This window comes from Tribolium castaneum, chromosome 4, assembly GCF_031307605.1.
Source record: "Tribolium castaneum strain GA2 chromosome 4, icTriCast1.1, whole genome shotgun sequence".
Lineage (NCBI taxonomy): Eukaryota > Metazoa > Arthropoda > Insecta > Coleoptera > Tenebrionidae > Tribolium > Tribolium castaneum.
Window position 1 is genome coordinate 20,639,487 of NC_087397.1, and position 27,956 is coordinate 20,667,442.

Here is a 27,956-nt window from a genome sequence, read left to right on the forward strand (position 1 = left end):
TATTCATATATATGAGACAATAAATAAACCTCAAAATGGATTTATAAAATGATGTCAATTGAGATTATAACTCGTGTCCTATCGAAACTAATAAGAATTTTACAGCTCTGGGAAGTAGGGGTATGGAAAGACGGTTTTGTACCATAACTTTAGAACCATTTGACTAAATATTACGAAACTTGGTAGACTTACTAAAGAGAATATTCCTTTTATTCTGGTAAGTATGAAAACCAGATACATCCACCCAGTTTCCGGGTCACATTTTTTGTGTTTTTCTAATTTTTTGCCCTTTTAACACTACTTTTTTATTGCTTAAATCGAGAGAGTAATCAATTGCGAATAAAAAGGTATAACCTTTTACACCACTAAGATGCACCAATTAATAGATATTTTAATTTAAACAGAGGCTTGCATTTGACCAAAATAAAAAAAGTATAAATTTTGGGCGGACGATATCCGTAGCAACGAAAGTGCATCTGCACTCAAGGCGCTGTCAAGTCCTGTCAGGCACTTGTCAATTTTAACTTTGAACAATTTGGGGCTTTAAATTGAAAATATTTAACTAAAGGGTTTAGTTCAGTCTCTTAACCTAACCCAATAAATTTAAACTATTCTGGTACCATTTTTGATTGATTAATTCATCGAAAATTCACAAAAAAGTCATTAGTCGTTACCTGATTATTTGTTCTATTCGGTACGTTTATTACACCAAATTCCGAATAAAGACATTTAGGCCGGGTTTATAGAAAGCGAATTAAATATTTAATTTCAAATTAAAAAGTTAATGTCGATTAACTTAATTTCGTGACGTCACTAATCGCGATTAAATCGATTTAATTCGAATTAAACTAATACGTTGTTAAATTCCATTTAATCGCAATTAAATCTAGAAATCGGTTTACAAAAGCTCAATTAACAGTTAATTGCGATTAAATTATACATTAATATGAAATTAAGTTAATGAAGGTAGCTACTTCAATTAAATTTTAATATCTGTCATGTTTGATTCCAAAAAACTTTGAGATAGCTTATATTTAAATAAAATAAACGGGAAATAAAGGTAAATAATACACATTTTTTAATTATTTTATTATTATTCAAAAAATTACAATTAGATGTCTGATGTATCACTTACGACTACATCATCGTCTGATGATTCTTCTGAGGATGAAGTAAGAATGGAAAGAATACCTAGAAGATACCGAGGGATAAGAGATAGGAGAAATCCTTATGAAATTTTCGACGAAGAAGAATTTAAAATGAGATTTAGATTCTCGAAGGCAACTATCTTATGGCTTCATGAGTTGATCGGTCATGATTTAGAACCTACAACTAGAAGACGCAAATCGATATCTGCAATAAATAAGATTTTAATTACAATGAGGTATTTGGCAACAGGTTCCTTTCAACAATTAGTGGGTGACACTGTTGCTGTACATAAGTCAACAGTCTGTGTTGTTATAAAAAGTGTTATCCAAAAAATCGCTCAACTTAAACTATAATTTATAAAAATGCCAAACAGAGAAGAACTACATAATGTTCAGTTAAAATTTTATCGTAAAAGAAGAATGCCAAGAGTAATAGGTGCAATAGACTGTTCTCACATAAGAATTGAATCACCAGGTGGCCCCAACGCTGAAATTTTTCGTAATCGGAAGGGATTTTTTTCAATTAATGTACAGGCAGTATGCGATGCAGACCTGCAAATAAGAAATATTGTCGCGAGGTGGCCAGGAAGTGTCCACGATAGTACAATATTTAACGATTCATCCCTCTGTGCACATCTAGAAAGAGGTGAATATGAAAATGGTTTTCTACTTGGAGATAGTGGATATGCTTGCCGTCCCTTTCTTTTAACTCCAGTACTGAATCCAAGAACAGCTGCGGAAGAAGCTTATAATTTGTCACACAGAACGACTAGAAATGCTATTGAACGGTGTTTTGGAGTTTTGAAACGTCGTTTTTCTTGTCTGTCATTGGGACTGCGGACTAAAATGAACACTACATTAGCAACTATTGTGGCTTGTGCTGTGTTACATAACATTGCCATTTTCACAAATGATAATGAACCGCCAAGAGATCCAGATGTTGAAGTACCTCAAGAACTTGAAATTGAACCTGTTCATAGAAATAATAATATTAATGAAAATACTGCCGCTCGTACAGCCCTTATAAGAACACATTTTCATTGAAAAAAAAAAACAAATAAAATTTCAATATTTATTAATCATTTCGGCTAATTTTTTCCAACTCTTTTTCTTTAATTTTTAATTCTAATTCGTACATCTTTTTTTTAAATTCAATTTCCATGTTTGCTAATTTTATGCGCTTTAAATATAGTGTTCTTTTCAAATCAACTGTTTTTTTTGTTTGATTTATTTTTAGAAGGGGTGTATTTTTTTCGTGGTGGCTGGTGGGTAGGGATTTCTTCACAAACGGTTTCGGATGGGGGAACACATTCATCTTCAAGGTAAATGGGGAGATCAGAAATATTTACATTAGAGTATCCTTCAACAGGTTCCAGGACAGGAGGGGATATTTCCTGATCTTGAGTTAATAGTACTATATCTAAAAATTTGATAAATTATTTGAAAGTTAACGATTCTTGTTTGAGATCAAATGTGTGTATTCGTGTATTATTATTATTATTAATTTTATTATTATTATTATTATTACTATTAAAGCATGGTTTATTTACCTTTATGGTAAATATTGTCATCATCAAATAGATTTGGTAAGGGCCTTGCCTGTGGCTCGACCATTGCTAAGACTCTAGCCCCCACGTCAGTTAATTGGCTCTCGAACGTTCCACCCCCAGTTTTCGAAATGTTTTTCTTAAATGGATAAGAAAATTAGTTTTTCTGAAATTTAATTATTATAACTAACCTTATCTTCATTTTTTTTTCGTTTAAGCTCTGCTATATTTCCCAGTTCATTCGTCTCATCTAAGTATCTTTTTTTCTAAAAATGTAAACAGTTATAGTCACTCACATAAATAATATTATTTATTTACATTTTCTTTAGCAATATTTTTTTTAGCTGTCCGGCGTAAATTGGACCAAAGCACTTTCATCTGCTTTCCTGTTCGTGGTGCTGTTGATGATGCTGAATTAAATTCTTCAGCCACCTTTTCCCATGCGTCTTTTCTCTCCTTTTGGGAAACACCGTCGGTTTCTTTATTTTCTATTTTGTTTTGATATCTAAAGGAAAGGCAGAGGTGGATGTAGGATAACGTAAAAGAAGGAATATAATGTCATATTTGAAAAAAAAGGTTGAATTAAAGTGCAGTGCAAAAATCATGTGGAAAAAAATTAGGTGCATGTTTGAAACCTAAACATACGATTTAAAAAAAAGTTAGAATTGTGTTTTGCACCAAATTCCAGACTCAGGAGACGTACAAACCTAACCTACAATAATCGTTAATTTATGCCAAAGTAGCTACATACCTGTTTATAATATCTAGAGCAATTTCCTTTTCCCTTTCGGTAAAGTTCTTTGTTCTTTCTCGGTGCACTTTTGCCTCCGTCATTTTAAATTTTAAATGTAATTTGCACAAGCGCACACACAGACCACACGGGAGAGAAATTATAAAAACACTCGTGAAAATAGCCACTGAACTTAATCAGTTGTGCCAACCCCGTCAAATGTCAATTTAATTCGAATTAGTTAATCACAATTAAAATTTGATTAAAAACGCATATGTAAACCGTGATCAATTTGATGGCGATGTTAAGTTAATTTTGACATTAACTTAATTCAGAATCAAAAAATGTTCTATAAACCTGACCTAAGTCGTCTTACTTAAATTACCATTACGCCCCAAAATATTGGACTAGGGGCGGGTTTATAGAAAGTGAATTAAATATTTAATTTCACATTAAAAAGTTAATGTCGATTAACTTAATTTCGTCACGTCACTAATCGCGATTAAATCGATTTAATTCGAATTAAACTAATACGTTGTTAAATGCCATGTAATCGCAATTAAATATAGAAATCGGTTTACGAAAGCTCAATTAACAGTTAATTGCGATTAAATTATACATTAATATGGAATTAAGTTTATGAAGGTAGCTACTTCAATTAAATTTTAATATTTATTATGTTTGATTCCAAAAAACTTTGAGACAGCTTATATTTAAATAAAATAAAGGTAAATAGTACACATTTTTTTAATTATTTTATTATTAGTCAAAAAATTACAATTATATGTCTGATGTATCTGTATCACTTACGAATCATCGTTTGATGATTCTTCTGAGGATGAAGTAAGAATGGAAAGAATACCTAGAAGATACCGAGGGATACGAGATATGAAATTTTCGACGAAGAAGAATTTAAAATGAGATTTAGATTTTCGAAGGCAACTATCTTATGGCTTCATGAGTTGATCGGTCATGATTTAGAACCTACAACTAGAAGACGCAAATCGATATCTGCAAAAAATAAGATTTTAATTACAATGAGGTATTTGGCAACAGGTTCCTTTCAACAATTAGTGGGTGACACTATTGCTGTACATAAGTCAACAGTCTGTGTTGTTATAAAAAGTGTTATCCAAAAAATCGCTCAACTTAAACTATAATTTATAAAAATGCCAAACAGAGAAAATCTACATAATGTTCAGTTAAAATTTTATCGTAAAAGAAGAATGCCAAGAGTAATAGGTGTAATAGACTGTTCCCACATAAGAATTGAATCACCAGGTGGCCCCAATGCTGAAATTTTTCGCAATCGGAAGGGATTTTTTTTCAATTAATGTACAGGCAGTATGCGATGCAGACCTGCAAATAAGAAATATTGTCGCGAGGTGGCCAGGAAGTATCCACGATAGTAGAATATTTAATGATTCATCCCTCTGTGCACATCTAGAAAGAGGTGAATATGAAAATGGTTTTCTACTCTTGGAGATAGTGGATATGTTTGCTGTCCCTTTCTTTTAACTCCAGTACTGAATCCAAGAACAGCTGCGGAAGAAGTTTATATTTGTCACACAGAACGACTAGAAATGAGATCCAGATGCTGAAGTACCTCAAGAACTTGAAATTGAACCTGTTCAAAGAAATAACTATATTAATGAAAATACTGCCGTTCGTGTAGCCATTATAAGAACACATTTTTGTTGAAAGAAAAAACAAATAAAATTTCAATAATTATTAATCATTCCGGCTAATTTTTTCCAACTCTTTTTCTTTAATTTTTAATTCCAATTCGTACATCTTTTTTTTAAATTCAACTTCCATGTTTGCTAATTTTATACGCTTTAAATATAGTGTTCTTTTCAAATCAACTGCTTTTTTTTGTTTAATTTATTTCTAGAGGGGGTGTATTTTTTTCGTGGTGGCTGGTGGGTAGGGATTTCTTCACAAACGGTTTCGGTTGGGAGGGGAACACATTCTTCAAGTTAAATGGGAAGATCAGAAATATACATAGAAGGTCCTTCAACAGTTTCCAGGACAGGAGGGGATATTTCCTGATCTTGAGTTAATAGTACTATATCTAAAAATTTGATAAATTATTTGAAAGTTAACGATTCTTGTTTGAGATCAAATGTGTGTATTCGTGTATTATTATTATTATTATTATTATTATTATTATTATTATTATTATTATTATTATTATTATTATTATTATTATTATTATTATTATTATTATTATTATTATTATTACTATTATTATTATTATTACTATTATTATTATTATTACTATTATTATTATTACTATTATTATTATTACTATTATTATTATTATTATTATTATTATTATTATTATTATTATTATTATTATTATTATTATTATTATTATTATTATTACTATTACTATTAAAGCATGGTTTATTTACCTTTATGGTAAATATTGTCATCATCAAAAATATTTGGTAAGGGCCTTTCCTGTTGCTCGACCATTGGTAAGACTCTAGCCCCTATGTCCGTTAATTGGCTGTCAACGTTCCACCCCCAGTTTTCGAAATGTTTTTCTTAAATGGATAAGAAAATTAGTTTTTCTGAAATTTAATTATTATAACTAACCTTATCTTAATTTTTTTTTCGTTCAAGCTCTGCTATATTTTCCAGTTCATTTGTATCACCCAAATACTTTTTTTTTAAATGTAAAGTTATAGTCACTCAGGTAAATAATATTATTTATTTACATTTTCTTTAGCAATATTTTTTTAGCTTTCCGGTGTAAATTGGACCAAAGCACTTTCATCTGCTTTCCTATTCGTGGTGCTGTTAACGATGCTGAATTAAACTCTTCAGCCACCTTTTCACAAGCGTCTTTTCTCTCCTTTTGGGAAACACCGTCGGTTTCTTTGTTTCTATTTTGTTCTGATATCTAATGGAAAGGCAGAGGTGGATGTAGGATAACGTAAAAAAAGGAATATAATGTCATATTTGAAAAAAAATTATTTGAATAACGCCCTGGAACGTTTCCACCAGAGGTTGTTGTCCGAACGTATACCTTATTATTTTTGCATCGCTACAATCAAAATTGGCTAATATTTGATCCAAATCTTGGATGCAGTTTGAATCCTGCACATGTTGAAAATAGTTGAGAATAAAATTTTTTTTTAAAAGCATAGTGAAATTGTATTGGGGTTGGATTTTTATTATTTCCCCCCTTTTGCTTAATACTCCCAAACATATTTTCAAAGACAATCTTGATTTAGCCGCCTTGCAAATTAAATTTTTGTTGTTGGCTCTAAATGCTGTCACAGAAGCAAAATCCCATTATTGTGGTGACCCAACTTTTCAAAAATCTTACAGCCTGTGTCCTATCTTTATTGTTACTATCAATAATTTTTTAATTTTCAAATAACTGTTTCATTTCTTTTAAAAAATTAATTTGTATATTACTTCCAACAAATGGTCTATTAAAACTTTTAGAAGACAAATTTATAAGAATTTAAAATATCAAACAATTGATCAATTTTTCTAATAAAATCTGCCGTGGCCATCGCATTTTGGGGCAAATATCCTATAGAAATTAACATTTCTAGTGAACTTGTAACTGTTGCACTAAATAGCTGGGCTGCCAACGAAACTTTTATTTTCTCAAAGTTTGTCGGGTTCAAATGTGCATTTGTTAATTTTGGAACCATCTTAAAAGACAGTCCCTTACCTTTATTATACAATAATTTAAATTAAAAAAAAATTGACCCTTGGTCTGTGACCACAGCTTTAACAATCAACCCAATTGATTTTGATTTTAAAATAATTGTAAATAAAATAATTTTTAAGTATCCAACTTCACAAGAGTTATTAACAAAAAAATATGCTATGGGTTGCTTCCAGTGCTTATGGATGCCCCTAGCCACAATGGCTAAAGCGTTATTGGCTGGGATATATTCTTTGCTGCCATTATTGTGATGAAAGCCAATGATTTTATCTATTCCTCTATTATAAAATAAACTAGTTTTAATCGACATTTCGTCGGCACACAAAATGCACTCTCTCGCTGCTTCCTCTAATTTTGCTATTTTAAGTGATATTACCATTAAATATAAAATCATTTATGCCTTGGGAAATATCCCACTTTGAGGTCATTCTACATAACGTACTTTTATAGGAAAAATTGAATATATTTTTTTCAAAAAAGAATACACCGCTGGACCGACAAAATAGAGCAAATTGTTTAAAAGCGTCCGTGTACCTTAAGCCATGCAGTGATCTTGAAGCCAGGTCCAATTACACGGCAATAAAATTTGCAACGCTTTCGGAGCAATGCGTTTTGCAGAATGCAATTACATCCTCCTTTGTTAGTTTTCTTTTCTGTTTATGGTGAGAGCGAACTTCTCCTTTGAGTTTTCGTTTGCGGGGTGTTGAAGAACTTAAGCTCAAAGGTGTCTGAGTTGACACTGACACCGAAATGTTACACCTAGAAAACAAATTAAAATTAAAATTCGAAGTGATTTATAATAATATATTAGCTGATTCAGAATTATAAACACGCCAACTATAAAACGCATTTTCTTACAAAATTACCTAATGTAATTTATACTTTCAATTAATACATTAATAACTATTTTTCAATTTTATCAATCTTATTTAAAAAATAATTCGGTAAAATGCGACGTTGGCGTTTTTATAGTTTTGAAACAGCTAATATGATAATAAATCAATAATAATTTAATTTTTAAACAAATAATTAGACCAATAAATTTGAAAATTACGATTGCCCAAATAAAATAAAATTTAACAAGAACTTCTGCACAGTAACCATAGATTATAGATATTGGCTCATAGATTATAGATATTTATAGTGGCTGTAGATTGGCGACTCTGCCGTCCCCACCACAATTGAATCTACAATTTGTAGATTCTAGTTAGTGGTCACGTCACGTAAGCGCTAGTTGTATCGTTTAGAGGGAAATTCAAACCCATCCGATATTGGACCAAAAACAATGATAAATTTGATGAACAAAAACACCGTTTCACAGTCGACACACCAACTTTTATTTTTACACGACGCGTTTCAACTTGAGGATTTCCACATTGTGATCATCCTCAGTTTGAAAAGGGTCATTTTATTAATAATAAAAGTTGTAGTATCAACTGTAAAACAGTGCCTTTGCTCATCAATAGTATATATTTGACAATTGGTAAAAAAATAATACATATGTAATACGTAATATAAATTTATTTCAAAAAAGTTATTAAAAAACAAATGTAATAACTTACACTAAGTAAAAATGAGACCTTAATTTTTCGATTTTAATTTCTCAATTGCTAATTTCCTACTTTGAAATTTTTTTTTTAATTTTTACACAGCTGCCTTAATGGCATCTCCTGCTACTAAAAGCCGACGCTTTTCTTTTCCTTGGAGAATTCTATTTACTAAGTTTATCGAATGGTAGATAAAAAACAAGCACATTTTGTCAAAAAATCAATTCTCCAAGTTGTGGTCCTGGCATGATAAATTGGTTATCACATGATGTCGCAGCAACCCAATTAAAGTTTTTTTAACATTGTTTTTGGTGCACACTTTTGGGATATAATGAGTTGACCGGCTTGTTTAAATAATTCTAAGAAATTACTTCCTGGTCGTAAAAGTGCGTTGGGTCGGTAATCTCTGAAATGTAAAACAGGATCAGTGTTTACCGACCCCAACAACAACTGTTCCCGACAGGAAGAACACACACCTATAGTTTTTAACAAGCTTTTTGCAACATAGCTTGCCACATAGTTTTCGACACAACTTTTTGTGGCGTGAAATGAAAAATGGGGGTCCGCCTCAATATTGATTTCAAGAGGTTGGACTACCTCGTCGTCCCCTTCAACAATGCAGTGCTGCCAACCCAATGAGAATTAACATCGGTATTTAGTTAAGTCAAATTTCGGTACATGTCACAAAATTTCGGTACATTTTTTTACTTCTTCAATAAAACATCACAATTAAAAATCAACGTTTATTTAAAATTTAAGAAAAAAAAAACAATATTAATAAGTATAAATATAAAATATAAGTATAAATTATATAAACAATGATTATGTTTTGTAAATTGTATCCTTTTGCATTTTTGAAATTACATGCCCATCAATTTCAAAATTGTAACAATTTTTATCTTATTTTTTTAAGAATTCTTTGGTATGTAATAGTCCATTTACTGTTTCGGCGAAAAATGCGTTCCACATTGGCAGAAGAATGTGGGAGGCACAAAATGTATAAAGCAAAGTCAGCTAAAGCGGCAAATAATTGTGTGCCATCACCTGATTTTAATTTTTTTATTTCTATTCAAAACAATTCGATGGCATTAGAAAACGTATTAACTTCTGATAAATTACGCAACGTTCTCCACTGCGTGTCTATTTCTTGCATTTTGTCTTGGATTAATTCTGGAAATAAGGACATTACATTAGCGATAGAACTTATGGTTCCTTGTTTTACTTCCACAGGATCTAGAAAATTTAGTAATTTTATTTGATTGTTTTGTAGTGGAAAACGCATTATAATTTGAGAGCAAGCTTCAATATAAAATTCCAAACACCTTAATCTAAAAAAATGCAATCGATCCGCAGAAATGTTGCTTTCAACAATGGTTTGCTGAACGTTGGCACCAAAATAGCAATCCTCAATACTTAAATAATTTCTGGGATCTTGAAAATCAATATTTTCTATTGGTGTATTTAATATGTAGGCCCTTTTTAAAAAACAATCATATATAGAACGCAAACCAATGCAAACAGTTCTGTACAAAACATGCAATTTTGGTGATTCCAATTGCATTTCTTTGTTGAGGTTATTAAAAATTGGCAGTACAAAATCTAAAAATTGCAGAAATAGCTTCGTTACAATATAGTTTAGTTTGGTCAAAATATTTTCGAAGGCTAAAACATTTTTTTTCGCCACTGCGTCTGTAAAATACAATTTTAACGCATTGTATTGTTCTAATATACGACTTACTGCTGCATGCACTGATAACCATCGGGTTTGAGATGGGTGTACGATTTTATGAACTTTCAGATTACAAAATTGCTGAAATTCTTTTAGCTCACTTTGCCTTTTCGGACTTGAACCGAAATAATTATAAATATCTCGAGTGAGATCTTCCACAAAACGAGGTAGTTTTTGACATGCATATGAAGTGCATAAATGAAATGAATGGCATATGCATTTCATGACATAAAGCGAAGGCACATCATTTTTTAATAGCACTATTAAAGAATGATTCGCTCCCATCATTACATTAGCCCCGTCAGCCGAAAATCTGATAAGATTATCTTTATAGGGAATACCACAACTGTTAAATCTTTGTATAAGTTCATTATACTATGTGTTTGCATCAGCAGAACCCAATTTTAATAAACAAAAAAAATTATCTTTTATAATATTTTTGTTATTGGCGTAGCGGACCACAACGCATAGATGTTTATCATTAGTTATATCTGTTGATTCATCCACAATCACCGAAAATTTCTTGCTTTTTAGATTATTGCACACTGATTCAAAATTTTCATTCCGATGACGTTTGTGGCAATTCCCCTGGCTTTGGTTTTCCCACAGGCCATTCCTTTTGCAATGGCTGAATCGCCGCAAATATTCGTGATCAATTGCGTTAGATGGTCAGCAATGGTGAACGGTAAATTGTGTTTTGCCAAGAAAGCGACGATTCGTATCTCGCCTGCGAAAATCAAAAATACATTGTTGACTTTTTTTATTTCCGCAATACTTGTTCTAGCAGGAATTTCAAATGTTAATTGGCACAAGTAAATTAAAATAATGTTTTCCTACCTTTTTTAATATCGTTTTCTAATTTTCGTTTCTCTTGATAAGCTGTAGTATGCACAAGAGATGCTATTGATGGCGTTTGCTTTATAGTTTTCACTTTTTTTTTTCTGGTGAGCTTTTGATGTGCCATGTTTTAACAGCGAATCTTTTCCACTTTTTACAATGACGTCCTTACTGCAACATTTGCACAAAGCAAACTCGGATCCTTTTCGGCTTTCAGCTAGCCATCCTTTAAACTCCGGCAACTATTTCCAATCTTTTTTATAATTTTGTGAGTACTTTCGTTTTTTACTAGGCCCAGCACTTGTGCCTTCTCCTGCACTATCACTAGCACTGCTACTCATTAAAAAAAAAGGAATTGTACAAAAATTAATTAATGTTGGGTCTGCCTAATTTACCGACTGACCGACCAGCCGACTGACCGACCGTTGTTTCAAAACGAACTTTTCCAAACTCAGAAGAGAATGAAATGAAATGAGATTGGTATTAGTAATATTGAAACAAAAATTCGCTTTCGTTATCTCATTGCTATGTTTATATCCCAAAGTTGCATTTTGTCACGTTTCGGGGAATAACAAAATAATTTAATAAAGATGGTAAAACAGAGTTTTAGCAGATTTGCGTTCTATGCTAGGTCGTCTACTGTCCACTAGGGGACACTATAAAAAAATTAACAATACTTACCAGTCAGAATAATAATACCAATAATAATAATAAAGTATTTTTTGTAGGTAACTGATTACAAAAACTTGTTTTTAATTTTTACTAGATGTTGAAAAAATCGGTAGATTGGACTTGAATTCTGTAGATCGTTGAACGTATTCCAATTTCGGAAGAACTACCGAAATTTCGGTAGGGTTGGCAGCACTGCAACAAAGTGGCGTAGTGAATCTAGTGCCTCTTCTGTGTCATCCTCGCAATTCGTCCCCGGAGAATGGACGGACAGAAATTATCATTATATTATATTATTAATAAATTATTACTCACACCTTAATCAAAGCAAGCAGACGATGAACGGCGGATTTAACGAAATAAAAGGGGTTTTGAACAACTGAAACACAATTTCAACACCTATTTTTACCAACACAATGCTCAACGAACAACGTTAGGTTAGGCAATTCATGTGTTTTCTTTTTTTGAATTACAGAACCGTTGGGGACACATGCGCAAATACAACGATTAAGACCGTGACTGAGACAGTAATATATTTTATCTTTCTTGATTGTTTGTCAGCGCTTCGGTGATGTTACCACTAACTAATATCCCTACTCCCGGCTTTTTTTGAAGAGTGAACAGCCCCTGCATAGCACCGATCAAAGAACATAAAAACAAAGTGACAGCGCCGTGTTATTTTGAGGAAACAAATTAATGATGATAGCGTTATGTGCGGTCGGGTAAGGAACTAAATCCACTGTATTGGAAATTAAAAAACCACGGGCAATTTGAACATTTACGCATTTTATACAGGAACCCTTATTAGTTTGCATTATTGGTTGTATACAAAAATTGAATAATGTACTCGAAGTTTGTATATAAAACCTGTAAAATTAGTATTACTAAACACAGGACCAACAAATTTACACCATTTAAAAAAACCAGTTTTATTACGTAATAGTACCACAAAATACTAAAATACAACATATTGTATAATTTTTTTCATGCACAACTTAATTTTAACAGGCGTCGAAACTACTTTACTTTTACGTTTTATAAAGCACTTCCAGTCTCACATTCGATTCAAACTGCGCTTTATGAAGGTCCAGATGTGGTAGACGAGGGTAGTTGCCAAAAAGTTGATGCCTCCCGTTCTAAAACCGAAAATAATAATTACTACAATTATAAAAACAAGTAATAAAACGTACCTTGTGTTTATTCGCAATAAGAAGACATACCCTCACCTAGTTTAGCCTGTGGATCAACACAGTTTACCGGAGTGTGACCGCTATCTTAACAGATAACTTCTTGGAGTCATAGGTGAGAGTTGGAAATATGTAGAAAAAGCTATCTATCTATTGCTATCTATCGCTAGCTATCTATTGAAGCCGTTTTAAAATATGAAACGTGATCATCCAATAGAAGTTCTGGTACTTTTCCAATATTTCCCGTACACCCCAAATAATGGTAAACTAAAACTTGATTCTGAAAAAAAAAATAAAATAAAAAACAATTTTAAAAAGATAACAAAAAACCTTTTCTAAAAAATGAATTCGAATACAAATTCAAATAAAAACAAAAGTTATAAAAAACAAAAAACCTTTTCTCAACAAAACAAACAAAAACAATATTCTAATAAAATAAAATATATAAATACTACAACTACAAAATTAAATTAACTTGTGAACTTCTGGATCTTTGAAACATGTTTTTTCAAAGCGCGAGTCGCAGCATGTGCACTATGACTGGAACAAGTGAAAAAATTTTGAGTGTCTTTCGACATACAATAACTGATCTTCCAAAGAATTTTTGTTTGCACATGTTTTCAAAAATAAACACAGAAGTTCATTAGTTCCGTTAACAAAGTTAATAAAGCTCTCAGATGCATAAACAAGACGTTTATATACATACCATCATCACGGAACATTACAGTTGTGTCTGCAGGAGTCACATCTGGGGAATGAAGAGAGTCGGGGACTGCCATTTTCTTGACAATATAACCTGATACATAGGCCAATCCCTGGATGTCCCCCACGTTTACATTGGTAAAAAGTTTTGGTGTTCAAGCGACTCATCCTCAAACACTACATCCGTAGCGGAAACAGAGTCATCTTGAACACCTTCTTTTAAAAGAGCCGTCAAATTGTCAAGTAAAGAATCCCCATCATCTTTACAGTTGTTTTGAGAGTTGCATGGCATAACTAGATTGTTAAGAACACACGTCTTCAAAGCAGATATAAACTGAAAACACGTGGGGTTGGTATTTGCAATGCCATGCTGTCGAACACAGCAGAACAAATTTTCAACCGTATCTTGATTTAAAGCACGATCAACGCTAAATGCCAAATTGCAATTATGGAATGAATTTTCACTTTCATCGATTAATGAAATGAAATTGGTTAGTAACATTCTTACCAGTTGCTTTATTTATTACTTTCCAATTATTAATTTTTGCGAAAAGGTCCGTCCAAAAATTAATATGTGGGGAATCTTCTCTAATTGCACATCTCAAAGATTTGCTCTCGCGTTTTGAATACTTTGTGTTGCCATTACAAGAATCAAAAAGTTGATCAATTAAATGGATAAATTCCGCATTTGTTTCCGCATGCATTTGGTGGTAATTGATTATGTGAGACATACGTTTCTAACTCACAGACAACACTGTAACTCAACTGACGCGCAGCAACAGAAACTTTCATTTTAGTGTAAGAATTTTTGAAATTAAAATCTTCTCGAGATAATTTATGCAACGATCTAAATTTCTTTTTCTGATCTGATTCAAAAACCATTAAGATGTGCTCAAAATGTGCTCTCTTGCCTGGCGCGAATTCAATAAAATTTTCAATTAGTGCGTTCCTAGTGTTCTTCAATAAATGTACTGGATCAAAAATGCAATTAATTTTGGAACCGTCGATTTCAAAATGATAACCTGAAGGAGTGTCATTTACCGAAGAACACAACTGAGTCATAGCTGATCTATTGGTAGCACCTTCGTCAGAGACTGTAGATTGTTGTTGAACAATCAGTCCTAATGATTTTAATTTTTCTACGGCTTTAACAATAATTTGCTTCAACGCAACTGCCGAAATTGTGGACGCGGTAAAATAATACGCGATGGGCTGCTTCCATCTTTTGCGAATACCTCTTCCCATTAAAGCAAGGCCATGATCCGCATATTTCAGGGAGCGACCCAAATGACCCAAATCTTCAAATCCGATAATGACTTGTCTACTTTTGTCATAGTGCTCAGCTTTATCTCGTCAAATAATAGTGTGCAATGACGATCTAAAGAATCCATGTCCTTTACTTGACACTGTAGACTGTTCAACAAATTGTTATTAAAGCCAGGATTAAAATCTTCGACCATATATCGTTTAGACCAGGCAAATTGAGATTTGTTGTGAAGGCAACATGTGCCGGTGGGGCAAGCGGAAATAACGGATGGTACACGAATTTGACCCTTAGGTACCCCTTCTCTGATTGGTTCATTCAAAATATTTCCAATTGTTTCGATTATGTCATCCGTAAGTAGTAAAATACACGTGTTAACCTAAATTTAAATCATTATAGCGGTCTACATAATATGGACTTAATTTTATTAATAAAAGTACTTAGTGGCATATTAAATATATCAACATGTTTGTGTAACAAATTATAATTTGAGCACATTAACATTACGAAAGAATACATATGTTGTCTTGATTTCGATAAAGGATTTTTGAAGCATACAGAAATTTTGCTATTGACACGTTGGACATTACAACACAAACATGAGAGCAAGAAAGAACAGTTAATAACATTATTAACAAGCTTATACAAAAACACTTGACCATGAAAAATTCTACGAAGACTAAGAGGTTCTAATTCAAATTCATCTAAGAGCTGATTATAAGGGTAATGCCTTGGGGGCCAACGACCATGTTTAATCTTATAAAGATATTTACAAAATTGTTTCTGAACGTTTTCAATCATTTCACTATATATCTTATAAGATGAACACCAGATAACACTGTTATACCCAAGATGACTCCTCACAAATGCATAGTAGAGTTTTTTGATACATGAAATATTCTTAAATGTGTCTGTATTACGTAAAATAAAACCCAATATCTTAAACGCTGTCGTACAGATATTATTCATATGCTCATAAAATTGCAATCTTGTGTCAAATATAACCCCCAAGTCCTTACAATGAAGACATCTTTGTAAATTAGTCTCTAATATTGTATAATTATATGTTATTGTGACATTTTTCCTCGTAAAGGACATTACCTTGCATTTATCTATATTAATCGTCAACTTATTTTCCATGCACCAAGAGGTTAACAAATTTAAATCATTTTGTAAATTTTTACAGTCATCAACACTGTTAATGACTCTTGCCAATTTAATGTCATCAGCAAACATATAAAAATTGGAATTTTATAAGTATTTTACATTATCTAAATACAATAAAAATAGTGTTGGGCCCAGGTTAGAACCTTGAACCACTCCGCTATCAGCTACATAAGCCTCTGACTGAAATCCATTGAGTTCTACAACCTGTCGCCTTAATTATTGATGAAAATAATTGTATTAGTTTATCATTAAAACCATATTCGCTTAACTTATGTAACAAAAGGTTATGATTTACCTTATCAAACGTTTTAGACAGATCAGTGTAGATGACATCTACCTGAGATCGACAGTCCAGAGCAGAGGAAACAAAATGACTTCCCAAATTAGTATTTGTGGATCTGCCCGGCATATAGCCGAGATGATTTTCACTTATCGTATTTCCAATATGACTGTATATCTAAGAACATAAAATACTTTCAAATAACTTTGCAAAGTTGCATAGTAGACCTATAGGACGACAGTTAGTTACTTGGCACTTACTGCCAGACTTTAAGATGGGACAAATTTTAGATAATTTCCACTAATAGGGGAAATGGCTTGTATGTAAAATCAAGTTGTAGATATGAGAAAGCGGTGTTAGAAACACAGAAATGCAGTCCTTTACTAGGAAAGCTGGAATACCATCAACTCCCATTGTAAGGTTGGGTGTTAATTTGTTAACGATTTACTAATATCCTATTCTGATATGACAAAATTATGTAAGGTTTGCATATTAGAAATATCACAGCTTGTAGGAATAATCTGAGTATCATAGTCTTTCTTATCATAATTTGTACGAACAATAGAAGTATCACAGTTTTTTTTATCACAAAATGAATGAGTCACCGAGTCTATCACATAATTCGATTTAAAATAGTCTGCAAAGGCATTGGCGATATCACAAGAAGATTCTAGACTAGTGGTATTGTAAATCATATTTCTAGGTATTCTAGGAGATCTTTTTTTGGAATTAATAAAGTTCCATAGTTCTTTTGGATATCTGCTGACAGAGTGTTCAACAGTATTAATATAATAATCATAATCCTTCTTTAGATTAATTTTAATTTCACGTCTAAGCACGTTTATCTTTTCTGTTTTCACGCCATTGCAATTCTTTTTACAAGCTTTAAGCAAACTGCTTTTCTCTTGAATCATTTTTATTAAACACCGTGAATACTAGAAAGGATACTTGTGCGATGTCTTATCGTTACCTCCGTAGGGGGACATGCTTATTAACAGACTCATATATTTTACTATATAAAAGTTCAACAGCTGATTCCATATTAGAACTGTTAACAACATCATCCCAATTTAATTGTGATAAATCACTATACAATCCTATTAAGTCTGCAGCCTTAAAATTATATTTATTTTTACTGTTACTGTTGCTCTTTGGACAAGTTCTGTCTTTACGATACCATTCTATAGAACAATCTAGTGCCGGATGGTGACCGTCCTCTCTAACTAACGGATAGTGATTAGCGATTACTGATTGAATAACAAAATTGCAAAGCCAAAAGGGATTCACCAACTAGGAAGTGGCCAGGAGTTATGAAGAGAATATCATTTGGTTCAGATGACAATGGAATTAATGGTCGAGAGTTCAACACGGACTCAATTTGACAAAAAAGAGTATTAAGTTCATCGAAAGTAAATGAAACGTTTTTTGTAATTCGATACAAATGTTTTTTGGCTGATTTAACAACCGATTCCCATAAACCTCCAAAATGGGGTGCCCTGGCTGGACTGAATTTCCATGATATGGAATTTTGACTTAAGAAATCAGACACTCTGTCGTTATGAGCATTTCTTGAGAAAAGTTTATATGCTTCGCGAAGATAGTTAGAAGCTCCTACGTAATTTGTTCCATTATCCGAATGAATCTCCTTACAATAACCTCGGCGAGCAAGGAATCGTTTTAGACAAGATATAAATGCGTCGGTACTTAATGAGCTCACTATTTCTAGATGCACTGCCTTCGTGCTAAAGCATACAAAAATGCACAAGTAGGCCTTTGTTATTTTTGCTCCGCGCGTAGTACTTGAACGCAACGAAAAAGGTCCGGCAAAATCTGTACCACAAATCGAAAAAGGTCTAGATGGAACGACTCGAGGTTTGGGAAGGTCTCCCATTAAAGGTTCTGGTGGTTTTGCGTCAAAACGTCGACACACTAAACACGAACGAGTAATTTTGCTCACTGCCCTTTTGCCACTGATTATCCAAAATCTTTGGCGGATGGCATGAAGTGTTGCTTGAGGTCCGGAATGAAGATATTTCCAATGATAATACAAAATCACAATCTTTGTAAACTGATTATCTTTAGGAAGAATATAAGGAAATTTTGAGTTAAAAGAAATGTCGCTATGCTTGATTCTTCCTCCTACTCTTAATAATTCGTTTTTATCGAGAAATGGGTTCAATGATTTTATTTTGCTGTTAGAAGATACAGACTTGTTTCGTTTTATGCGTTGAATCTCGTCATGAAATGCTTTATCTTGAACGCATTTTATAATTAACTCAAGAGCATAATTAAGAACTTCTACAGAAAGAGGGCCTGTTTGTCTATTTTGTGGGTTTACACAATTAAATTTAAACCGAAGACAAAATGCAACGATTTACTGAAGTTTAATTAAACTGAAATACTTGTTTATGAGTTCAACAATCACATTATCAGATATGTTGGTAACAAGAGACATAGTACTTTTCTTCATTTCCGGTAGTTCTCCAGAAAATGATTTTAAAGATTTAGGCCAAAATGATTGATCAGAAGACTACCAACTTGGACCATGCCACCAATTGTTTGCGTTGGCAAGATTCTATGCTGTGGTGTCTCTACTGAGAAGATCGGCAGGGTTGTGCTTTGACTGTATATGATGCCATTCTGAAGTATTACTGTTTGATAATATGTCTGCTACTCTGTGAGCTACAAATGTTTTTAACTGACTTGGGTGTTTCTTCAACCAAGCCAAGACTATGGAACTGTCACACCAATAATATGTTTTGTTAATGTTTACATCCAATGCTTGTTTTACGTGAGAAAAGAGTCTAGTGGATAACTGAGCAGCCATTAACTCCAAACGAGGGATAGTGACAAATTTTAGTGGAGCAACGCGTCTCTTAAAGCATAATAGATGCACACTGATCTGACCACTACTGTTAATAGAACGCAAATACAAACAAGTTCCATAACCAATTTCACTTGCATCTGAAAAGATGTGTACTTCAATCTGAATGGGATCATAACAAATGGTTTGCCTAGGAATGGTAATATTTTGAATCATTGAAAAAAAAGAATGAAAGCCACACTGAATAAAGTTCAGAACGAATGGACTCATCCCAAGAAAGATTACGTTGCCAAAGACGTTGAAGGATAATTTTTGATTTTACGACAACTGGGCCGACTAATCCCAAGGGATCAAATATAGAGCTGATTGTAGATAAAATTGTTCGCTTTGAAACGATATTCTTGTTGTTTTCTTTTAGTTTAAAAGGAAACTGAAATAAATCATCTTTTGAATTCCAATCAAGGCCAGGAGTTTTATGAAAAGGACTTTTATTATTAAAATGCGTCAATGTACTACCTGTATCAACGTCGTTCAGAAGTTCAGGATGATTAGAAGACCATTTTCTGAGTGGAAAACAATACTCTGAGAGTAATTGATTAACTTGAGTGACAACTTGTCTTGATTGAGTCTGAGTGGGACAACTAGCAATGAAGTCATCTACATAAAACGATTTTCCAATAAACTTAGAAGCTTCGGGAAAGGTTTCAGAATGATTTAAAGCAATTTGTTGAATGCACTTAGTTGCCAGATAAGGAGCAGAAGATTTACCGTATTGAGTTGATAAGTCTGAAGATCATCATTTTCATCGAATCGCCAGAGAATGTTTTGATAAATGCGATCTTCTTCCTGTACAAGCACTTGCCTATACATTTTTTCACAGTCACTTGTGAAAGCGAATGGATGCAGACGAAATTGTATTAGAATAGAAAATAAGTCGAACTGAATCACTGGTCCAACCATTAAGGCATCGTTTAACGACAAACCCGAAGTAGTTTTACAACTGGCGTCAAAACAACACAAATTTTTGATGTAGTATGATCTGGACGTAACACCGTATGATGTGGAATGAAATAAGCCTTTTTTAATGTATCAGGAGTGTAAGTTACTGGAGACATATGACCCATGTCCAGATATTCCTGAATAAATGTACTGTATTGTTTATGAAGCAAAGGATTAGAACGAAGACGTTTTTCAAGAGCCACATATCGATGATGTGAAATAGCATATGATTCACCGAGTTCATTGATGTTTTTCTTAACTGGGAGTTTGACGACAAATCGACCGTGGTTATTCCTAAAGGTTGTGTTTTTAAAGAAGGTTTCACATTCCATCTCTTCGTTTGACAGAATCGGGGTTTTAGGAATTTCTTCTATTTCCCAAAAAGCTTTGAGTTGTTTTTGAATGTCATTATCGAAGTCAGATGTTTTTGTAAAGTGGCATGATTGATATTTGTTAAGAAATTGACCGTTGACTGGTCCTGATATTATCCAACCAAATCGAGTTTTTTGTAAAATAGGTTGACGTTCTCCTAATGATATTTGACCAATGCAGAGTAGAGACCTAAACATTTCAACACCAACCAAAGCATCTATTGTATCTGAGTCACAAAATGTTGGATCAGCCAACCGAATGTTGTCTGGCAGCTTGAAATCATTAATATTAAGTGATGGCTGACCGAGATTGTTTGTGATTTTTGGTAGTACCACACAAGGAATTGTACACTTATATGAATTGATTTTCGAATGTAATGTTACGGTTACAGTACCTAGAGAATTTGATTGAGAATTGTTAATACCAAGTAGGTTTAACTGTAAGACCAAGGTCACTTACTATATTTTGGCGAATAAGATTTGATTGGGACCCCGAATCTAGTAATATTCGAATTTCTTTTTTGTTACCTTGTTTATCAAAAACATCAACTATTGCGGTTGGTAAAAGTGCATGTTTTGACGAGGCATAGGCGCAGCTTAAATTGGTAGTTTGTTTCGATTCGGCTAAGTCTGGTTGTTTAACAACTGATTCTTCAGTGTTGGGTATCGTTACATGTAAAAGAGTTTTATGTTGCTGACCGCATATGCGACACTTTGATGACTTGCATTCGTGAGTTTTATGATTAAATCTCAAATAATTTTTACATAGACGAAGTTTTGAAGCTTCTTTTATACGATCTGAGGGTGAAAGTCCGTTGAATTTAGAGCATCGGCATATACTATGACTTCCCTTACAAAAATAACATTCTACATGTTGATGTGCAACATGTACAAGCTTGGATTTTTCGGTATTCGTTGAATGACTGGATTGGCGTTTTGTGTTTATTGACAGAGACTCTAACAGATGACATTTTTCAGTTAAAAATTTAATTAAATCGTTAATTGTCGGAAAATGACTCATTTCAGATTTCATTTTTTCCCAGTCACGTCTTGTAGCCGGATCGAGTTTGGTTTTTATTAGATAAATTAGTATAGAATTCCACTGATGAATAGGTTCATCCAGTGCTTGCAGAGCCCTTAAATTCATTTGCACAGTATTTAACAATGACTGTAACATGACGTGTGACTCTTTAGAGATCATATCAATTTCAAATATTTGCTTTATATGGTTTTCAATAATTCTAGGGGTATTTTCAAATCTCTCTTTTCATAAATCCCATGCTACAAAATAATTTGCCGAGTTTAAAGGTAACGCTAGAAGCACAGAAGATGCTTCACCAGTAAGTGACGCTTTTAGGTACTGCAATCTTTCAATTTCTGAAATGTCATTTCGATTGTGTACCAATGAATAAAACATGTCTCCAAAATTTAGCCATTCACTTGTTTTACCCGAAAATGTTGGTAAGGTGAGAGTTGGTAATTTTACTTGAATACTGTTAGTTTTTACTGTTTATACTGTTTATTTTTGTATTTGTTTCGTGAATTAGGTCTAGAACCATTTGGCGATTCAACTAGATTAGCTTTGAACCATTTGGCGATTCAATTAGGTTAGTTTTTGAACCATTTGGCGATTCAATTAGATGAGTTTCTGAACCATTTGGCGATTCAATTACATTAGATTTTGAACCATTTGGCGATTCAGTTAGATTAGATTTTGAACCATTTGGCGATTCCATTAGATTAGTTTTTGAACCATTTGGCGATTCAATTAGATTAGATTTTGAACCATTTGGCGATTCACTGGAAGTAATAGACAACAACTTCATCGAAGTCATTGCAAGGGACTTTGACTCACAGAAGTCACATAGAATCGACATAATTTCGAAATAAGCATTTTCGAACTTTTCTCTACATGCACAATGTACTTCAGGAGTGGTTTCATCATCGAGAACCTCTATTTGTGATTGAATTGTATCGAATTCGTCCAACCACGGCTCCATTTTATTTTTACGAATTTCGCATTCAACTTTTTGACGGTTAGTAATTTCCGAATGACTAACGCTGTCCAACAACTTGAGACAAAAGGTTTTAAATCGAATTAGATTACTTTTTAAAACCGTACGCCGTTTAATTAGGTTATCTAAGTCCGTCATGTTGATTGAGGATTGAGGAAGGAAATGAAATACCTGGATACAATGGCTCGACCCGTGGCTTGACTGACTGATGCGATTGATGGCTGGTCCCTGGTGTTTGGGCGATGGTGACGACCCACGACGATGCTTACTTGGACTGAGTTGGTTATTGCTTGTACCAATCGGTTCGAAGGACCAAAAATTATTAGCGATTACTGATTGAATAACAAAATTGGAAGGCTTGCAAAATGAAACGCACTTTTCTTTGTTCTTGAGTATGGCGTCTATTCGTCTCTCGCGCAGGTGCGCCACATTGCATTTAATCGGGCGGGAAATATAATCAAAGTCTGTTCAGATAGTAATTTCTAAAAACATGTACATCTATGTTAGATGATGATATAACTAAATCTAGCAGACGTTCATTAACATTGACTATATTGTTATGTTGATGAAATCTTTTGAAATCTAAAAAATGTATACGGTTTTTACTAGTTATAGAAGTTTTACATTGACTATTGTTTAATAAGTATATATGAAATTCAGGAATATTAAAATCACCAGCAATAAAGCAATCAAAGTTAGCAGTTAATTCATCTAGATAATCAAACAACATTGTATAATTCTGAACACTTAATGATGGTGAAACATGTAAGCAAACCAGTAACAAACGTTTATTACCACAAGATAATTTGAGGGCAACTATATCAACCTCTTCAACAACTAAGGTCCTCGGGACTTCAACAGCACTTAAAGTTGGATTTGTAGCGATTAATACAGCTCCTCCACGAGTAGCACGATCACATCTGAATATATCATAATCAACATCAAAAAGTTCAGATGAATAAACTCCTTGATGTAACCAGGTTTCAGTTACCATTATAATGTCAAAATCATTTATGGCAGCGTTAGATGACAATTCCTTAATTTTTGTGTTAACACCTCTCACATTCTAATAATAAACACCGATTTCATTCGCGTCAGAGACGCAGTTGTTATTAAATTGTTCACTTATGTCACTTGCGGGATTTGATCGTTTTTTCGAAAATTTTGATCATCTTCAATAGGAGTTTTGCGTCGCGGTTGATAAAACTTTCTAACAACGGATCTGACGGGCCAAAATTCAGGATTTAAAAGTTCATTAAAAGAAGAATGCGTATTCACCCTTTGTTGTTAATGCTTCACAAGACACACTGGTGTAGGATAATTCTTCTGTTATATAGTTTTCTATATCCTGCGTAGTAGTGTCAGGAGCGCACCGTCCCAGATAAAGCTACAGTTTTCTTTCAACAGCCTGTATCGAAGTAGATGTTTTTTTACCCAACACTTCATTACATAACTTAAAGTTATTCCGTTTATTCCGAGGACGTTCCCAACCACCAGAATTAATTTCACTGCTTTTTGAGTGAATATCATGGAAGGTAATACCATTATCAGTTGTTTTGTTGATCACACTTATAACGTTATCAGATTTAAACTACCACCAGGAGCATTGGAAACTGATTCTTCACATAAAGCCGGCGGTGAAATTTCATTGAACTTTTTAGACTTAACTGAAGTTGAAGCATTTTTGACAGAGTCGTAATCTTTGCATAAGAAGGTTTATCGGTCAAACATCTAATAAGATCGATGTTGCTTGTTCTCAAAACTTCTAGTTCATGCTTGCAAGAGGCTAATTTCGTTTTTGAGATCAGCTGTTTTACGATAAACAATGTCTTTCACGATATCAGCGAATTCGATATTAAGTCTTTCTAGGCATTTTGGATGAAAAACACGATCACATTTAACACATTTAGGTCCTTTAACCGCTTTTATTTTACAATGTAAACACGGAAGATTAGACGACATGTTAACACATCGAGAGACGTACGATACGATTGAAAAACCAAAACTGTTTTGGAGGTTTCAAGTATCCTAAAATATTTAAAAAAAGACTGGGAGAAGTTTGATTTACGGAAAAAAAGCGTTTACTACGGGCAAATTCAAATGTGTTTAGGTTTAGGGCTTAGGACTTCCCACCTGCGATCTCTGCATTTATAGCAGTTTTGACTGCAGCATGTACATAATCAAAGTGAATTTTGATTTTAAGTTTTGCAATGAGTTGTTACCAAAATTACTAAACATATTTTTCAGACAAATGTTACATGTTTTGTGTGAACAAAAGAAATAAAATGCGTTCAACAAAAAGAATATAATTTATTTAAGAATACATATTACAATTTATGTCGTTCTTTCATTAATAAATTTGTCGGGTGCTAAAATAGGGGTTGATAAATTTGTAAGTGCTACAAGTACTGTCATGATGGAATGCAAAAATGGAAGCAAAGACCAAGGAATGACATTTCTGCAACAGCGAAAATTTTTTAACCTTTGGATTCTACGTTCAATGTGAACTCTGGCCCTAGCTATCTGCCAGATAGTATCAATCAATTCATCTTCAACTTGTTCCATATCCGTAGCATCACCCAATCTTGTACTACTGCTGCTGCTGCCACATTTTGACTGCCAGTATTTTTTTTCCTGGGTGATGCTACGGATATGGATAAACAGTATAAACATTAAAATGTGCAAAACACTTCACTTTTAATTATAAACAATTGCGCAGTACGTACAACACTGGTATACTGTTTACGGTAATTACCTTACCCGTAGCCAGGAAAGGTTAGTTTTTATATTTATTTTGAATTAAATGTAGTAGATATGTGGTGGTGGTTTTATAGTAGCTTTTCAAAATGTCCCGTAAAAGTGAAGTCTGGAATTGTTTTATCAAGCACGAAAACGTTGTACCCAAGATGACGAACAATTAAAATTTTCCTTACTCATAAGACGAGCAAAGTCATTGGCTTTTTGTTGCAGTATCGGACCACTTATTGGCACGTTGTTTGCCATCTGGTGTTTGAATCATGTTAATAAAGCATCTTCTATAACTTTATGTTCACTTGTCCTCGCTCATTTAAGTTTTAAAGAGTTGTTTTCGAAAAGAACTTTTATTTTATCTCTATTCTTCCAAATCGTTGATATCGTAGAGTGCGACACTCCACATTCCTTTGCAATTTCACTATTCGACTCGCCATTTTCTAATCTCCATATGACATGAGATTTTTCTTCAATAGAAAACACTTTCCACTTTTGAGACATGATAACGCATAAATGCACGGTCTAATCAAAACCAACACTTATAAATCAAACTGTCACTCACGCAGTCATTTAGCGCACTAAACAATTTGTGTAAATATGCAAGGTCAAATAACCGGGAAGAGGTTCGGATGAGGTGGGAGAAAGTGCGTGGGTAATGGGCAGTATGAATAAAAAGAAGCATAACCTTATACTTGCAAAAAACGAAGCAAATGCTTTTACAAATATGAATAAAATAACAAGCAAAACCTTTTACTTATGAGGTAAAAGCAAATGCTTCAAAAAGGTAAAGGTTTTGCTTTTTTGTTATGAATAAAAAAAGGTTTTACTTTTTTTTAAGCAAATACCTCAAAATAAATGCATCTAGTTGTTAGTAGACTTATGTCGTTTACAGTTTATGTATGCTCAGTTTCTTGACATGAATTTGGTAAAAACCTATGGCAGACGTTGTAAATTTGAGAAAACAGAAACACTACAAACCTCACCAATCACCGCAAATATGTGATTTTAAAAGTTTATTTCGATTTGAAAAACCCAACTTAGAATAGCTAGCACAATTTTTTTTGGGAGACTCAAACGAAACGCGAGGTGGTGCGCTGTCTTCTGTCCAGAAAATGAAGATTTGTTTGCGGTCCTGGCTGATCCAGGATTTAAAAAAGGAATCGGTGAAGAGCTTGGCGTAGAACAGTCAACAGTTTCCCGCACCGTCAAATATGTTGTTCAAAAAATAATTGAACAAACCGCTAATTGGATCCAGTTTCCCGCCTCAAACGTTTGTCTTGCTCAAGCAAAAGAATTGGGGCAAAACAAATATCGGTTTCCCACTGCAATTGGGGTTATTGATTGCACCCACGTTGAAATCGAAAAGCCTAAACATCACGGGGATGAGTATATAAATAGATAAGGCAAACCCACAATAAATGTACAAGCAACATGTGATGCAAGAGAAATGTTTACAAGTGTTGAAGTTAGTTGGCCTGGATCTGTCCACGACAGCAGGATTTGAAAGAACTCCGAAATTCGACAAATTATGATGAGGTCCACCAACACTGTACTTATGGGTGTTGATGGATATGGAATAGAACCATGGCTCATGACTCCATTTCGCAATCCAAATGATAATACAAAAAAGAGATACAACAAGATTTTAAAAAAGAAAGAGTTATAATTGAAAGATGTTTTGGTCAAGTTAAACGACGACTTCTAATTTTAAAATATGTTTGCCGCATTAAGCTTGAAAACATTTCAAATATAATCATAGCATGTTTTGTTTTACACAACATTGCTAAAATGTTAGGTGATGCTGATTTTGAAGAAGACGAAGAACTTGAGGAAGTGAATGAAGACCCGCCCGAATTACGCAATTTTGAGGATGAAAACATTCGTATACGTGGTCAAGAAGTTCGGCAAAATTTAGCTGAGTTAATTTATAATAAGGATTATTGAAACATATTTAGTTCTACTTTGTAAAAATGAAATAAAAACAATTCTTCAAAAAACCGTATTTATTGAAAAGTAGATACCTGCATACTTAAAAATGTTTCATTCTCAACAAAAAAATTTTTTTAACTCTTAAATTATCTAATAGTCCCTTTTCCATTTATATTTTTGGACCATCTTTGCAACAGTCTCGTCTTTTTTCTTCTTCATTGAAAGTATTTGCGACTTTGATAGAACTTCTGGGTGTGCGTTTAACTCTTCAGCTTTAAATTGTAGCTCGCTGACAGAACCTCGTGACTCTTCTTCAGCATCGCTCACATCACTATTCTTATCACTACTTGATGACATTTTTGCAAAACGTGAAAAAACTTGGCAAAACACAAATTACTTTTCGTTTTCCAAAATTCTAGGTTATAAGGTATGTTTTCAATAAACGTCAATTAAAAAACTACCTACTTGATTATTGCGAATTTGTGTATCTTTTACTTATTTAAGTGAAGCATTTGCTTACAAGGAAAAGGTAATCGTTATTCATACTAAAAAAAGGAAATGCTTTT

General features: G+C 33.2%; 1 protein-coding gene, 2 long non-coding RNA genes and 1 pseudogene across 7 annotated transcripts in view; 2 read left to right on the top strand and 2 right to left on the bottom strand.

Annotated features, from left to right (window-relative positions):
- Positions 1-27,956, top strand: part of LOC107398211 (uncharacterized) — a 65,258-nt gene that overhangs the window by 28,303 nt on the left and 8,999 nt on the right. The window lies entirely within an intron of this gene.
- On the bottom strand, positions 1,071-3,732 carry LOC135265929 (myb/SANT-like DNA-binding domain-containing protein 3). 2 transcript variants are annotated; one of them, XM_064356323.1, is made up of 5 exons: positions 3,447-3,732; positions 3,014-3,200; positions 2,887-2,961; positions 2,699-2,834; positions 1,071-2,568 (listed from the first exon to the last, which is right to left on the bottom strand). In XM_064356323.1, the coding sequence occupies exons 1-5, from the start codon at positions 3,527-3,529 to the stop codon at positions 2,354-2,356; spliced, it is 696 nt and encodes a 231-aa protein (XP_064212393.1). In that variant the 5' UTR covers positions 3,530-3,732; the 3' UTR covers positions 1,071-2,353. The 2 variants fall into 2 exon arrangements, with proteins under 2 accessions (XP_064212393.1, XP_064212394.1); XM_064356324.1 differs by having other exon boundaries at positions 1,071-2,118; positions 3,447-3,723.
- Positions 3,806-27,912, top strand: LOC135265878 (putative nuclease HARBI1; annotated as a pseudogene).
- Positions 12,893-16,098, bottom strand: LOC103314802 (uncharacterized). Its single transcript, XR_001575134.2, has 3 exons — positions 13,795-16,098; positions 13,092-13,368; positions 12,893-13,037 (listed from the first exon to the last, which is right to left on the bottom strand). It is a non-coding gene; the product is annotated as an uncharacterized LOC103314802 (long non-coding RNA).